The 14,710-nt window shown below is 37.2% G+C and overlaps 2 protein-coding genes across 2 annotated transcripts in view; one reads left to right on the top strand and one right to left on the bottom strand.

The window, feature by feature from the left end:
- The window catches only part of LOC119837798 (protein C12orf4 homolog), a 6,879-nt gene extending 3,385 nt beyond the window's left edge, over positions 1–3,494 (top strand). The window contains exons 4-8 of the mRNA XM_038363559.1: positions 275–448; positions 1,085–1,271; positions 1,559–1,751; positions 2,113–2,231; positions 2,651–3,494. Of these exons, the coding sequence (XP_038219487.1) occupies positions 275–448; positions 1,085–1,271; positions 1,559–1,751; positions 2,113–2,231; positions 2,651–2,863 (886 nt within the window). The 3' untranslated portion in view covers positions 2,864–3,494. The remainder of the gene's footprint in view (positions 1–274; positions 449–1,084; positions 1,272–1,558; positions 1,752–2,112; positions 2,232–2,650) is intronic.
- Positions 3,495–4,528: 1,034 nt separating this feature from the next.
- Positions 4,529–14,710, bottom strand: part of LOC119838031 (serine/arginine repetitive matrix protein 2-like) — a 14,400-nt gene continuing 4,218 nt past the window's right edge. Inside the window, exons 5-13 of the mRNA XM_038363844.1 lie at positions 14,544–14,619; positions 13,668–14,314; positions 11,348–11,559; positions 8,661–11,137; positions 7,289–8,456; positions 7,021–7,087; positions 6,580–6,660; positions 6,138–6,215; positions 4,529–5,845 (exon numbers count right to left, since the gene is read on the bottom strand). Of these exons, the coding sequence (XP_038219772.1) occupies positions 6,166–6,215; positions 6,580–6,660; positions 7,021–7,087; positions 7,289–8,456; positions 8,661–11,137; positions 11,348–11,559; positions 13,668–14,314; positions 14,544–14,619 (4,778 nt within the window). The 3' untranslated portion in view covers positions 4,529–5,845; positions 6,138–6,165. The remainder of the gene's footprint in view (positions 5,846–6,137; positions 6,216–6,579; positions 6,661–7,020; positions 7,088–7,288; positions 8,457–8,660; positions 11,138–11,347; positions 11,560–13,667; positions 14,315–14,543; positions 14,620–14,710) is intronic.

The raw sequence follows: 14,710 nt of genomic DNA, 5'->3' as shown, positions 1-14,710 counted from the left end.
TTGCTACCATCTTCTTTTGCGACTGAAACCTTTTGAGTTCTGCCACTGAGATAACTGCTAAACCATTTCACTACATTTTTACTTAAACCGTAGTAGGCTAATTTGGACAGCAATAAATCGGTATTTATAGTATAATCATACAATTTGCCTGCAACATACGTAATAACTACTTCAATAATTCCGATAGATGGTGATGGATTGTATTGCTGTTCATTTTCAGCATACGGATGAAGCCGCGGACAGTAGCGAGTAACTAATATTCTATTACCACCAGCAACTCGCCGCTCTGTTCGTTCCCGCCCGAGCTGCCCGGGCCGGTGCAGCCAGCTCCGCCCCGCCTCGAGGAAAGCTTCACCATACACCTGGGCTCGCAGCTCAAGCAGACACACAATATACGCCTGGTCGCCGTGGACATTATGGACCTGTGCTCAGTGAATCGGGGCGATAGGTGAGAAAATATTGTACAACTGATTCGTTTACTTATTTTAATTCTTTATTGTACCGTCACATACACAACAAACCCACTTAAAAAAACAGACACAAATGGTACAAGCGGCGGTCTTATCGCCTGCGGCGATCTCTAAAAAGGTTGCCTGAACCTTCGGATGAATTTTAACCAGCTCCCGTGGCCCCTTCACTAAAGCGGCTCGACGGAACACAGTGGGGTTTAGGTCGGTAAGAATGTGACATGCCCCCAGGGATGGAGCCGTGGGTTATCTGTGCAAGATATCCCCACTATAAAGAAGGTAATTTAATATGAACTACAAATTTTATACTATACTAGGTTAATTTTTTTTATCACCAGCAATTTAGACCCAGGAATGCAACCTGAGGAGTCTAAAAAAAATTTATTAATACTGGGTAACATAAACTCAAATAATTACTTATTCATACAGTTTTGTTATAATAAATTTGAACCACATATATCTCTTAAAAGAAAGAACTCATTTCTGAAGTATTTGAATGCTATAAAAGTTATAATAAGATACATCTCTTTTAAAAATTCATTTCATTAATATTCATTATTGTACAATCTATATAATATATAATTATTGTGCTATTTCAACTCTAAGCCATTTTCCAGTGGCACATGGAATCGGGTCCAGCCAGCATTAGCGCTGTACTCAAATGACTTGAGTGCAGTGGTGCTACTCGCAGACCACAAACCGACTAGGTCACCTCTCATCAAATTGGCTCGGCAGGCCACTGAACACCATTTTGACGATGTGGAAATACAGTTGAGAGATATTAGTGAAAAAGTGCAGGAGCCGGTAAGTGAGCTTTTTTTGTCTGTTTGTCAGTCAACTAGAAATAGAAAATAAAAAAATATGTTGGATTATTATAATAATTTAATTAAAAAAAGAGGTTTGATTAACATATTCTGGTAATGAAATTTATAAACTGTGGAAGGGGAGTTCTATAAAGAGCATGTAACATTAAATTCCTCCTCATAACTGATAACTGCAGCTTAACTGAGTGCCATAAGCTATATATGTACTACGGGCGAAGCCGGGGCGAACAGCTAGTCAGTGTATATGCATATATGTATATGGCGCAGGCCGAGAGGCGCAACGCGGAGCGCGGCGCGGGGGGCGGCGCGGCGGGGGGTGCGGGGGGCGGTGCGGGCGGCGCGGGGAGCGCGGGGCGGCGCGCGCTGCGGGCGGGCGACGTGTACGTGACGCGGCACACCAACCTGGCCGAGCCGCACCTCGTGTACCACCTCGTGCTGGACGACGAGCAGATGCGTGCAGGTCTTGTTATTTATTTTATGTCACAGCGGGCAGCTGAGCTGGTGGTCCGCCTGATGGTTAGCTACCGCCACTGTCCGTGAACAGCGCAAGGGTTGTGCCTCTGCGATGGCGCTGCACGTAAAGTGTAGTGAATAAGGAATTGACGACTGGAGAGAAGGAATGGGCTGGAAAGGGTGAGGAGAAGGAAACGGGCCTCCGGCTCTTCCACTCACCCTACGGAACACAGCAGCTACTAGTTCACGCCGGTCTTCTATGTGGCTTTGGTACTTTTCCGGTGTGAACTGTTGGCCTAATTCGTGCCGAAGCGTGCTCGACCATCGTGTGTTTCCCATTTTAATAGAACAATAAACAACAATTTCAGGTGACATAACTTCCCGCCACCCCGCAATCCTCGCTCTGCGCAACATATTGAAGTCGGCCTGCTGCAATGACGTCACAAATATCACGATACCACTTTTACTGAGACACGATCTTACTGAGGTACTATACCTATACCTACTATTTTCTACTTTTCCATACCATTCCCTAATAATTTCTTATTAATATCATAAATGTGAAAGTAACTCTGTGAAACTGAAAAGTGCCTGTGCATCTGTAAATTGTTGTATATCTAAAACGAATATCTGTCTATTTGTTAAACTTACATTAAAGAAAACAAAATTTGGGTCGTACGCAGCACACAAACAAAGCCGTGGGCGGAAAGCTAAAGTAATGTATACAAAATCCTAGGTCTATACTCGGACTATACGGACCCGACACAAAAATCATATTATAAAATACTGCGATGCAACGTGTATGACGAACAAACAAACACTTTCGCATTTACAATATTAGTAAGGCTCTCCTTACTTTAAGGTCTCTCTTTTAGTATACAATAATGTAATGATTATTCTTCCCAGGAGATGACGATGTCCTGGTGCATGCGCCGCGCCGAGTTAGTGCTAAAGTGCGTGAAAGGATTTGTTCTGGAGTCGAGCGGTGGTGGGGGGGCGGAACTGCGCACACTCACCGCAGCTCTGCCCCCCTCCACAGGGCCGGCCCTGTTCGCGGCCCTAGCCGACTTGTTAGCCGCCACATTCAGACTGGCCGGCCCTGTGCGGCAGGCTAAGTGATTGGTACAGGACGGTGCAGTGGTGCACGTGGCAGGGGACTGACGCAAATTGTAAATGTGGCTAGTGAAAGGGGACTGACGCAAAATGTAATTGTGGCTAGTGAAGGGGGACTGACGCAACGTGTAATTGTGGCTAGTGGAGGGATATTGATGCAAAGTGTAACTGTGGCTTGTTGCAGAAGACTGACTTAAAGTACTGGTAGAGCATATGGCAGGGGACTAATGTTGATAACTGGTGTTGTATGTGACAAGGAATTGCTTGGAGTCATCATCAAAGTCAATCATCAGCCTATAATTGTTTCCACTGAAAGTATCTAGATATCTAAGAGGAGAGTACTGAAATAACATTATTTATATAACTTACTATTTATTGACATATGCGACTGAATGGTTGGGGTTTGACTAGTAGAACTGAACTCATAGGTACCTCCCGCCTGACATTATTTACCGCGGCTAAAAATCTCATTCCCATAGTTTTTCATTCATAAATGTCATGAGGTCAATTGATCTGAATCAGTTAGAAATTGTAATATAGTTATTTAAGTAAATATCTTTATATTATGTACCTATGTTTATTTGAAGGAACTATTATTAGATAAAACTTATTACTGAATAATACAATATGTGAATAAATGTAAACACTTAAATTTTATTAAATTAATTATTATTATTAGACACATTCCCATTTAATTTATATATTGAAAACAATTTAGTTTAATGTCATGCTGCAGTTGGTTGAAACAATGTGCAAATATTGTTTTAATTTGTATCATTTTTTTTTTTTATTTGATTCATATTTTATAAACATGAAATAAATGGAGAACAATAAACTTTCAACTTAATTTATTTTGTTCAAATATCCTCGTAATGACAGTGTGTAAAGCTTGTGTAGTTGAAAACATTTCCATAAATAAAACTAAAAGCACTCTGTCACATTTTGTTTCTGTTTGACACGGCGTTTACGCAAATTACTGTATTTTAAATAGAATCATAGATATTATTAGGATCTGTGATCTTACAAAAAATTATGGATAATATAACATGGCTCATTTTGGCTCGATGAAGGTGTCTTGCAGTATAGATATTTTTTTTACGTCATAGCGGACGACTGAGCTGGTAGTTCGCATGATGGTAACCGCTGACGGTAGGTGCCTCTACGAATGTGTTGTCCGCTTTTTATCGGTAAGGAAGAAGGAAAGAATTGACTACAGAAAAGAATGTACTAGGAACGATAAAAATAAAAATGAATAAAAAGGTGTTTAAAATTTTCCAACTTCAAGGGCTATCTAAAATCATGGAACACAAAATGTGAGATTTATTTTCTATTTATCTGAAAGTACCAACTACTAACCTAATTTTATATAAAAACCACGGTGTACATACATAAATAATGATCCAACAAGTATGTTTTACTGTTCGTTTTATTGACATCACAATTCATCAAGGTATTTAAGTTTTATATGTATAAAAGCTATTTTTATTATACGTTGATTGAGAAAGATCCTGCTCTAGACGAAGGGATATCGATATACAAACTCTTTAGAATACCTAATCAACTTGCACTGCTTGAAAAAATTTAATCAAATTTGAGTATGTTCTATGATGTATGTATGTATGATTCTAATAATCCATAAATATTTGGGATATGGAAATAAAACAAAAGGTAATAATTATCGATTTATTTCAAAATTAACAATATTATAATAGCAATTATCTCACTAGTATTACTTTTACTAACACACTGTTACAACTCGTTCCAAAGTGTTTCATTCGAGTTCTTAAAGCATAAATTCAAACGCAACTTATTCTAGAATCTGTAATGTCTTTTGTAAAATTAAAATTTAGGGATAAAAGTTTCCAATAATCTTTACACTAATAACTTTCTAATGTTATGTATGATGATAAATTTCCTAATATGTGTCCAATTGACAGTATTGCCAGAGTAAACTATTGAAATATTATATGTCAATTTCTATAAAAATAGTCAAAGAACAGTACCATAACATCATAAAATCACTACACGTATCGCACCTACATATACAAATATAATTGTCTCTAAAATTGGCAACTGGGAATTAGAAAAATACTATTTGTTTCGTATACAAACGATTTAGGAAAAACTTCATGAATGCAATATACCTAGTACCTTATTATCATTAATATTTGCAATTTCTAGATTTAAAGACCATTGAATATAAAGATAATGGATTCTATTGACAAGCACATTAGAAAATAAAAATGTTTTTGTTTATGGCAACAGTGTAAGGAATTTTAAATTAGGAAACAGTGAAAAACATAAATGTACGAACAATTCAAATCGTTTCAATCTGTAGGTTGGTTACAAATATCTCACTATGAATTTTTTTAGTTTTCAGAATTATAACAGCGGCAATCATAATCACAATAACATCATTTTACTTTCTCTTATAGTTTTGTAGACATAATTTCAAATCACGAATTAAATTTAAATTTGAACACAAAATGTAAAATCGTATTTTCTATAATAGTATTAATAATAGCACACAAAATTTCTATTTATTTATTGATTAATACATAAATGCACCATTTTAGTAGAAAACATAATAATTAAATCAAATTGATGGTTTCATTTCATTCGAACGGTGTGGTATAATATATTACTAAAAATGTCTTCATAATTTTAAAATAAAAGCAATAATGTATGTACAGTCAACATCAAAACATATTTTCTCTTATCACATCGTAGTTAATGGATAATTTACCATAAAATTAAATAAGTAACTGCTAGTTTAGAATTAAAGAATTATTAGGCTTGGTTTCAAAGTTGAAGAAATTGATGTTATAAATAATATTTTATACATAAAAACATTAACAAATGTATTCTGATGTTGACTGTACCTAGCACGTTATTATCAAAGAACTTAATAAAACAACTATTAAATAAAATAAAAACTAAAACATAATTGTCTTAACTCTTCACACGTAAACGGTCATCCATCTGCACCTGTAAATACCATTAAATAAAATTAGAATCAGTATAAATTACCTATACTTCTCGTATAAATCTGGAAAGTTTTTTTTTTTTGTTTGAACGCGCTAATCACGGGACCTACTGGATGAAATACAGGTACAAAAGTTATTTTACCGTTGGTGATTGGTTCGTGATCCCTGGGTAAGAGAGGCTATTTACCACACGTGTAACACGGACGAACCCGGGGCAGAACGATAGTATATTGAAATATTGTGGACTGCATTTTTTTACTTTTCTTCTCACAATATATGTTGGTGTGTCATACCTTAAATTATAATTTGTACTTTTCGAGGTCAAGAACAAACGCCCCGTCTGCGCGGGCGTGTTGTGTTCTGTTGAGAATCTGAAATATAAAGTTATACTTTTTAAATACCATTCTTTTGAAGTGGCCTAAAATATTTAGAAAAATAAACATTTCTTCCTATAAAAGATACATAAAAAATTGGAAAAAGGACGATTATATATTAAACTAGCAAACCCGGCGAACTCCGTTTCGCCACCAGATGGCTGTATGTGAAAAATGATTTTCCCGCTTTTCTGTTGAAATTTTTCCTGATTTTTTTTGCTATAAACCTCACGGAGCCCGAGACCTTTCCAACGAATGCAAGACCGTGGAAATCGGTTCGTGCGTTCTGGAGTTATAGCGTCAGGAAGGAAAACCCGACTTATTTTTATATAGTAGATATCTATAATTGACTACTCCATACCTTGAACAACTTTATTTCTTGTCTGTCGCTTGGCTGGACTATTCACTGCGGCTTTTAACTTCTTCGCCCGGCTCCCGGTTTCTGAAATTGAATTGAAGTTAATTTTTTTAAATATATTAATAAAAAAATTATAAGTACTTGAAACTATTTGTCGATTGAAAATTTCAATCCATGTCGATAGTATCATTCAGTCTGGATATAAAACACAAATTGGATGCAGAGTAATGATTCAAGATCCTGGCTGAATCAACATCAATATCCTATCAATTTCGGTAGTGAGACTCCTGGTAACTTTAAAAAAAAGGTAAATGACAAATACAATTATGTTTGAAACACTTAACTCCAGTGTTAGCAGATAGATTGTCGATACTGAATACGAAGCAAATACGGTCTGAGCAAATCTTCGTTTTAAGATTAATATAAAAATGAACAAGATTTAACCTTTAGCTGGTGACGCGGCGGTTTTTCGTTTGCGCCCTTCTGTGGGTGGGACAGTATCCGCTTGACTCTGCAAAATACAAATAACATAAAATTATTTAAAGTATAATCGTAAGTTATGACAATTTATTTATTAATTTTGTTGAACAAATATCTAATCATTCATTTAAATGAATTTATGTCACTAAAAATTATTTCTAGCAAGCTAAAATTGAGGTTTTTACTGAAATAAAATTCAAACTATTACTAAAAGGTTATTTAACCATATTACCTTCTTTCCTCTCGTCGGTTTCTTTTTAGCCGGCTCAATGATCTGCTCCTCACTCTTGTTCGCTTGGTTCCTCCGAGTCCTCTTTGTTTGCACTTCATCCGCACTTTGACTCTTAACTAACACTTTCCCCCTGCCCTTAACACTTTCAACAGCTGGTATTATTGTTGCGTTATTCCTACGCGATCTTTTGGGCTCGCTAATTTCAACCCTTTCCTCAGCCTTCACAATCCTTTTGGATTTTTTCTCAGATACATTTGATTTATTAGCGGCTTTACCGCCGCGCTTTGGTTTTTCTTCGCTAGGAGCTTCTATTGGTACATTTTTCCGTCCACGTTTCACAGTTTCTACTGTTTTATTTACCTCGTTGTCAACTTGTTTCTTACCGCGCTTAGGCTTAGATTCCATTTCTTCAACTTTAGCACCTCGTCTAGTACGTTTTGTCGTTTCAACTTCTGGAACAACTTCTTGTGTTTTATTCTTTGTTGTTTTCGCGTTTTGTTTGACTTTTTCGACCGGTTGTTCAACTTGTGTTCTCTTTCCTCGCTTAGGTTTCTCTTCGACTATTTCAACAGTATTTTTACGACCTCTCTTTGGTTTTTCTTCCACTACGACTTCATCGGCTTTACGTCTAGTGCGCTTGACTGGAGATGATTTAGATATAACTACTCCAACTTTAGACTTCTGCCTACCTCTAGTCTTTGTAGGTTCTAGGACATCTGAATCTTGTTTAGATATATTGGTGGACTGTGCGACTGCTGTTGGTTTAGCGATAGGAGCTTTTTTTGTGATAACAAGTGATTGTCTTCGTTTTATAGTATTCGGGATAGACTTTCTATCTTTAGAACTATTTGTTTGTACTGGACTTAACTTAGCTTTACCTCTAGTTCTTCTTGGGGGTAATTTTGTTTCGGGAGATGATAATTTATTTAGGGAAGGTTGAACATTTTCCACCTCAGTGGCTTGTATATTTGTTTGTTTGGTTGGTTTTTGTTTGACTATTTTTGATTTTGATTCAGCTTTACTAATTTTGGATAAAGCTTGAACTTTACTGCCGCGCGCTTTTCGAGGAGAGAGCTTCTTCGGACTTTCAGTGATGGTATTGGCTTTGGTTCTTTGTTTCTTTGTTTCTGGTTGAGCCACTACAGTTGCTTCTGCTATTTGTGATGTGCTGTAATTAAAAACAATTAATTAATATCTTATAAAATTAAATAATTTGCAAAAAACACAAATAGCAACCCAAGAAGTAGCCTGTTTAGATAGAAAACTGTACATATGTACTATAAAAAAAATGATCTCCTTTTGTAACTCTCATGTACTGTAGCCTTATTAGTGTCTAAGAAATACCTGCATTAATAATGAAGCGTTAACTTACCCAGCAGTAGCGTCACCAAGAAGAGCGATTGGAGATACTCGTCCCAATTCCGACGCGTTCATAGTTGCGTTCTGGCCCTTCATCGGCGTCGAATGCACGACCCTCTTCTTGATCGGCAACCTCGCTTTGCTCTCATTGTTACTTTTATTCACAAGAGAGCGCTTCTTAATCGGCAGAGTGTGTTCACTGTATACTTGTTTCGGTTTCTGATTCTCCAACCATTCTTCCACGTTCGTGGTTATCAACTCTATTGAATCGTGTAATGATTTTGCTTTGCGAGTATTTGCTTTCGGCTTGGCCTTTTGACCGCTCGCCGCTTTGGTATACGTACGTAAGGGCGCTTTGCCCATTAACAAATCAAACGTAGTATCCAAATTGCTCTCGTGGAACAATTGCTCTATTCCACTTACGTCGCTCTGATATTTCTGTTTCTCAAGCCTGAACATTCGTTTGACGCCGCGGACATCAGTCAGGTCGTTTTTAGGTGAACGTATTTGTAAAGCAAGCTTCACGCCAGAAGCATTACGCAAATCGTTGCGAGGACTTCCTTTGAACAGATTTTTAATTCCACCCACGTCTTCTAAAGTATTCTTGGGCGATCTTTGTTTTCTTGTTGATTTGAATACAGCTTTTACCCCGGACACTCGTCGTAAGTCATTTTTGGGTGATGGCATAAATAATTCTTTAATTCTAACATCGCTCAGGCTATTTCTTGGTGATTTCGCGAACGTCGCTTTCACCCCTGACACGTTTGTCAAATCATTCTTAACAGATCTTCTGTTTCGCGGAGTTCGTAACAGTCCTTTAACGCCACGAACGTTACTCAGGTCATTTTCAGGAGTATTTTTTGCGAATAAACGCTTGATGCCTTCTAAATTGGGACTGTTACCGGGTGTTGTAAGGGGACTGACAAAAACATCAGCTGTGACATTCTGCGTGTTATTCATGATAGAGTTATCTGGAGTCCGGCCAGTCAACGCCGTGGTTTGTCTTGTCTGTTTTCTTGGTATATTATAGTCATCGTCGAACAACTGACGTTTTGAAAACTCTGTCATGCTTTGTGACAGTTTTCTTTTTACTGGACTGTTGAATAGTTGTTTAACGATGTCCGAATCATTTAAATTATCTATAATAGAGCGTTTAGATAATGGTTTCTTGGCGGTTGAATGCTTATTCTTCACTCCTTCTGGTTCAGGTTTGAAGACACTTGTCGGGGTAACTATTCCACTTTCATCTTGATTTCCTCTGACAGTTCTTCTAATGGTAAATGATTTCGATTTCACATCGCTCTGCTGACGTCTAGATCGAATTACGCCAATAGTTTTTCTCTTGACATTGATTTTAATTCCTTTTTTACTATACGACTTTTGTGACCCAATAGATCCTTGACTGGAATCCAAAAGACTCTGTATGCTCAAAACAGGAGTAGTACATTCCTCATTGTTTGGCACATTTTCTGGTGTGATAGTACCATCTTGATTTGACGATATATTGACGGACAAACTTTTAGGCACGAACGGGCTAGCTACCGTTTTGGACGTCCTCCTAGATGTTCTCGGGGAATCCTCATCGTCCAATAATAATAAATCACTATCATTAATTCTAGATCGACTGCGAGATGCTCTAGATCTTCTGGTGCTATTAAATGGTCTGAAATTTTCGTCATTTTCAGGGGTTATCATAGACGCAGACTCCACTGAGGCTTTAGAATCGGATAGAGGCGTTTTCGTTGGGGGCACTCTGTTATATGGCGTGCTGGAAGTCATAGCCGGGTCTATAGACCTTGAAATTCTATTACTGCTACGCGGAGTACCAAACGTCGGAGTGGACGCTGCAGAATTGTATTCTGAAACACCATTCGAATCAACCGATACTAAATCCACTATAGAATAAGATTCAACATTAGACGCACGCGGGCTCAAGGTCTTTGTCTGGTTAGGCACTGTGGTACTCCAACTTTGTTCAGATACAGTCTTAGTTAGTCTGCGAGATATTCTCGAAACGTTCGATTGTTCTAGAGCTTTCTGCATGATAATAGAACTTCTTGTGGAGTTTCTCGAACGCGGCGATTGAGGAGTTATGGTCTCTTCGTTTTGTTCAATCGATTGGTTCATTGGACTGCCCACTGCTTTCTCAATGATACGACTACTTCTTGAATTAATAGATCGTCGAGGAGATGGCGATTTAATACTTGTGTCTGAGTAATGCAAACTTATATCGGAAACGCTGTCGTGTGACATATTAGTCGTGTCGATCGTGACGATATCGGACTGTCTTGTTTCGTTTTCCAAATTGCTCAAGTCAAATTTGATAGATTCAGTCTTTCTGTGATTATTCTTTGGGTTTTTAAGTGCCGATTTCTTAGGACTCGGTAGCGGTGGAGATTTCTCCGAGATCGACACTTTAGAACGACGCGACGAACTCCTCCTTTGCGTTGACACGTTCGAGTCCGAGTCGTTAATTTCTAAAACAGAAATCTGAAAATACGTAAAAATAACTCTTACACAGGGAAAATTAATGCAAAACAAACAGCTACGACTAAATCAATGTTTGTATAATTTTATACACATAAATCACAATTGCTAAAAAAATTTTACATAAAAACACATTAATTACGAAACTGAAATTTAAAAAATTCTTAGTCCACTTATTAGTACCCTACCATAATGTAAGCGAAAATTACTCACGCTAGAGTTCCGATTAGTGCTTTTTCTGGAGGTCAGCGAGTAAGTACCAGACCGTTTCGGTGTGATACCAATCTTACTGCCCGTGGGGGTACTGCGCGGTGTCTTCCTCACCGGACTCGGTTTCTTCACGACAAACGACACTTTACTTGCGTTCGGCGATTTCGATTTTGTGTGACGCGTCATTAACATAATCGCCGCTTGCTTTGTGTGATCTAGTGACGAGAGAATGTAGTCTTTTAGCGTGCGAAACATTGAGAGTATCATGTTAATTTTTACATTTATTTTAATACTTAAACATAGATAGATAAATTAATGTGTAGTTGGTTGAATTATTGGTTGAGGTATAAATAAATAAAATAAAATAGATCTAATTCGATAAATAATTCGTTCCAAAATATAGACAATAACAATAATTTGACTATTATATATAATTAAATAAAATACGCTTCTACTATGTTTAACTATGTACTCAAGTTAGTATAAAGATCGACTATTCTGAGATGAATGCTGAACTGGATTATTGCAAAATAAACGAGGTGTATGACCGAAAGTTAATGCATGAATAGTTTTATATTAGTCATCGCTTTCTTTTTGTACTTTTCACGGAATAAACTTGTATTTATTGTTATCGACAACGGCGTTCTGTCGCGACACTTAGACACGGCGTACACACTACTGTTACTTTTATATACCTAACATATTATTGTGGAAACCTTTTTTGTCGTACGTTTATTTATTATTATGCACTGATGAGGGTGAATAATTGGTATATCATTTGCGATCTAAAAGACATGGGAACGCTTTTTTTTTCAAAACTCTAAGAAATTTCTCAAAATAGGGAAGGGAAGTATGCGGGCAATATCCCGGGATTGTCCACCTTGTCCTTTGACTACGCGGGTAAAGCCGCAGGTGGAAAGCTAGGACGTAATATATAATTACACAATATAATTCATCAAAGAAATCAATCAGTTTATTTGTAGAGCTCATTCAGTAGGTTATAAATATTCCAATGCGGAACAAAGAGACAACAAATGGTACAAAAAGAACTATAGAATTTTATTTCCAAAAATTCTCTAACACAAAGGTTATTAAATTGAAACGTATTTTAGAATCTTTGTTATTATTTTGAGTTTTTTTTACAAATCATTTTAAAATACATGAATATTCGATGTTTACGTTTTTGTTAATTTACAAGACGCCGTGAATGTTTAATTTTATTACAATAGATAGAAATGAAAATACATAGGTGTAAAATATTTATATTTTAAAATAATCGCTCTATACGAAATGCTTTAAACGAATAAATAAATACGCACAAAGGACAATGTAAGGTTATATACAAAAACGAGTTCATTTCATGATAACCAAACAGTAATTAAAGCGTTTTTCGATTTTTTTTTTTCTTCTATTGTAGCGTTTGTAATACAAAAAAGTATGTCATTTAAGAAGTTTAGTAACGAGTGTTCAGTTTTGTAAATCAATTAACTTCAAATTATTTAATTTACGCGGGAGTAGAAATAAAACAATTTCAATATGAACGCTTCGTAAAATTATTCATCTTTAAAAATAATGATAGCATAATTTATATAACTTCGTTAAATTTCGATTGTGTTCGTTTCTCATTATTATTCTTACAAGTATATACCAAAGGTTATTTATATTAGTAGATGACTCATGAATATAAAATGTCCCCTAGAGGACATAATAAAGTGCATGAATAACAATAAAATTATTATTTATAAACAGTATTATTATCTATATAAATTAAACTTAAATAAAAGCTATAAATATTTTATTTGGCTTGAGCAAAGTATAACCTCAGTCTTCCGCCTGCGAGATTTCTTTCAACTAATCTACTGCTTAGTTGGCGCGCCAATTTTTTCCACTATGTCATTTTATGTGACAGCTGTCAAGTACTTTTTACTTTATTGACGTTTGTTTTTAATCAGGGTTGCCAGTCAACATATTTACGAAGAATTTGGGAAATATGTGTGGGTAATAATATTATATTATACTAAAGATAATATTATTGATTGGGCGTGAAAGTGTACTTGTAACGATTACTTTACCATACCACAGTTTCGGGTTTATTTTTTTTTAATATAACTTTAGGATAATTGGATTCTCATTATTTAACAATATTTAAAAAAAGAATGTATACAACATTGGTTTTTGAATTAATTAATTACTATCTATGTTAAACTAAATGTGCCCTGTAGTTGTATCTAACTCGTACATGAAGTCATATAGCCTAATTTATTTCATTAAGCCTACAATTTATATAATATTTATAATAAAGCATAAGTGAAAAATTTCTTACCAATAGACGTAGGAGCTTCGATTTTGACCGGCCGACTGTGAGTCTTCCGCAACACGGCCAGTCTCAGCGATGTGTCCTTGCGTTCGTTCGTCCGCAACGGTGTGAGCGACGGCCGCGTGACGCGCAACGACCTGCTTTGAAGCGGTGTGACAGACGGCCTGCCGCGCGCCGACCGGCCCTGCGGTGTGAGCGACGGCCGGGTGACTCTCACTGAACGGCTCTGCGGTGTGAGCGTCGCCCGTCGCGGCGTCAGCGTGTCGCGCTTGCTTGACTGTGTGAGAGACGCCCTTGCACTCTGCTGTTTCGGGGTGACAGTCTCTTGGCTGGTATCAATCTGTGTGAGAGTGGCTCTAGTGCGCGCCGGTGTGAGCGACGCCCTTGCGCTCTGCGGCTTCGGTGTGAGCGACGCCCTTGCGCTCTGCGGCTTCGGTGTGAGCGACGCCCTTGCGCTCTGCGGTTTCGGTGTGACGGTGGTATCGAAGCTCTGCGCGAGCGTGGTCCTCGTGCGTGTCGGTGTGAGCGCGGCCGGCGAGTTGCGCGCTCGCGCCGGTGTGAGCGACGCCCGCGTGCTCTTGCGCAGCTCTATCCATTGCGACGCCTTCGTTGTACTCGCTTGTGGGCTTTTGGGGCTTGGACGAGTAGATTTCCTGCAATAAAAATATAAGAGGACCTTGGTTACTTCATAACAAAGACATGATCTAAGGAGAAAAAAGGAATGATAGTGGAGCAAAACTTTTTATTTCATTATCAACATTATTGTAAATATGAGCTGAGTTTTTCGCAAACCCATTAACATTAATGGCTATTCAAATAAAAAAATAATAATTATAAATAAGATCATAACTACCATAATATTCAGTTAGTTGTAATATATACCTTGTCGGTTCTGGAGAAGATGGCGCACTGGATATCTCACTGTTCACTGGTGACCAGTTTTGTGGTACTTTATCACCTGAGCCAAATATAAATATCTATTAAAAAGAGAATGATCATTCAACTAAAATACAAATACTATTTCCAACACTCATTAATACAATGATATT

This window comes from Zerene cesonia, chromosome 29, assembly GCF_012273895.1.
Source record: "Zerene cesonia ecotype Mississippi chromosome 29, Zerene_cesonia_1.1, whole genome shotgun sequence".
Lineage (NCBI taxonomy): Eukaryota > Metazoa > Arthropoda > Insecta > Lepidoptera > Pieridae > Zerene > Zerene cesonia.
This window is presented reverse-complemented; position numbering and strand designations above follow the sequence as displayed.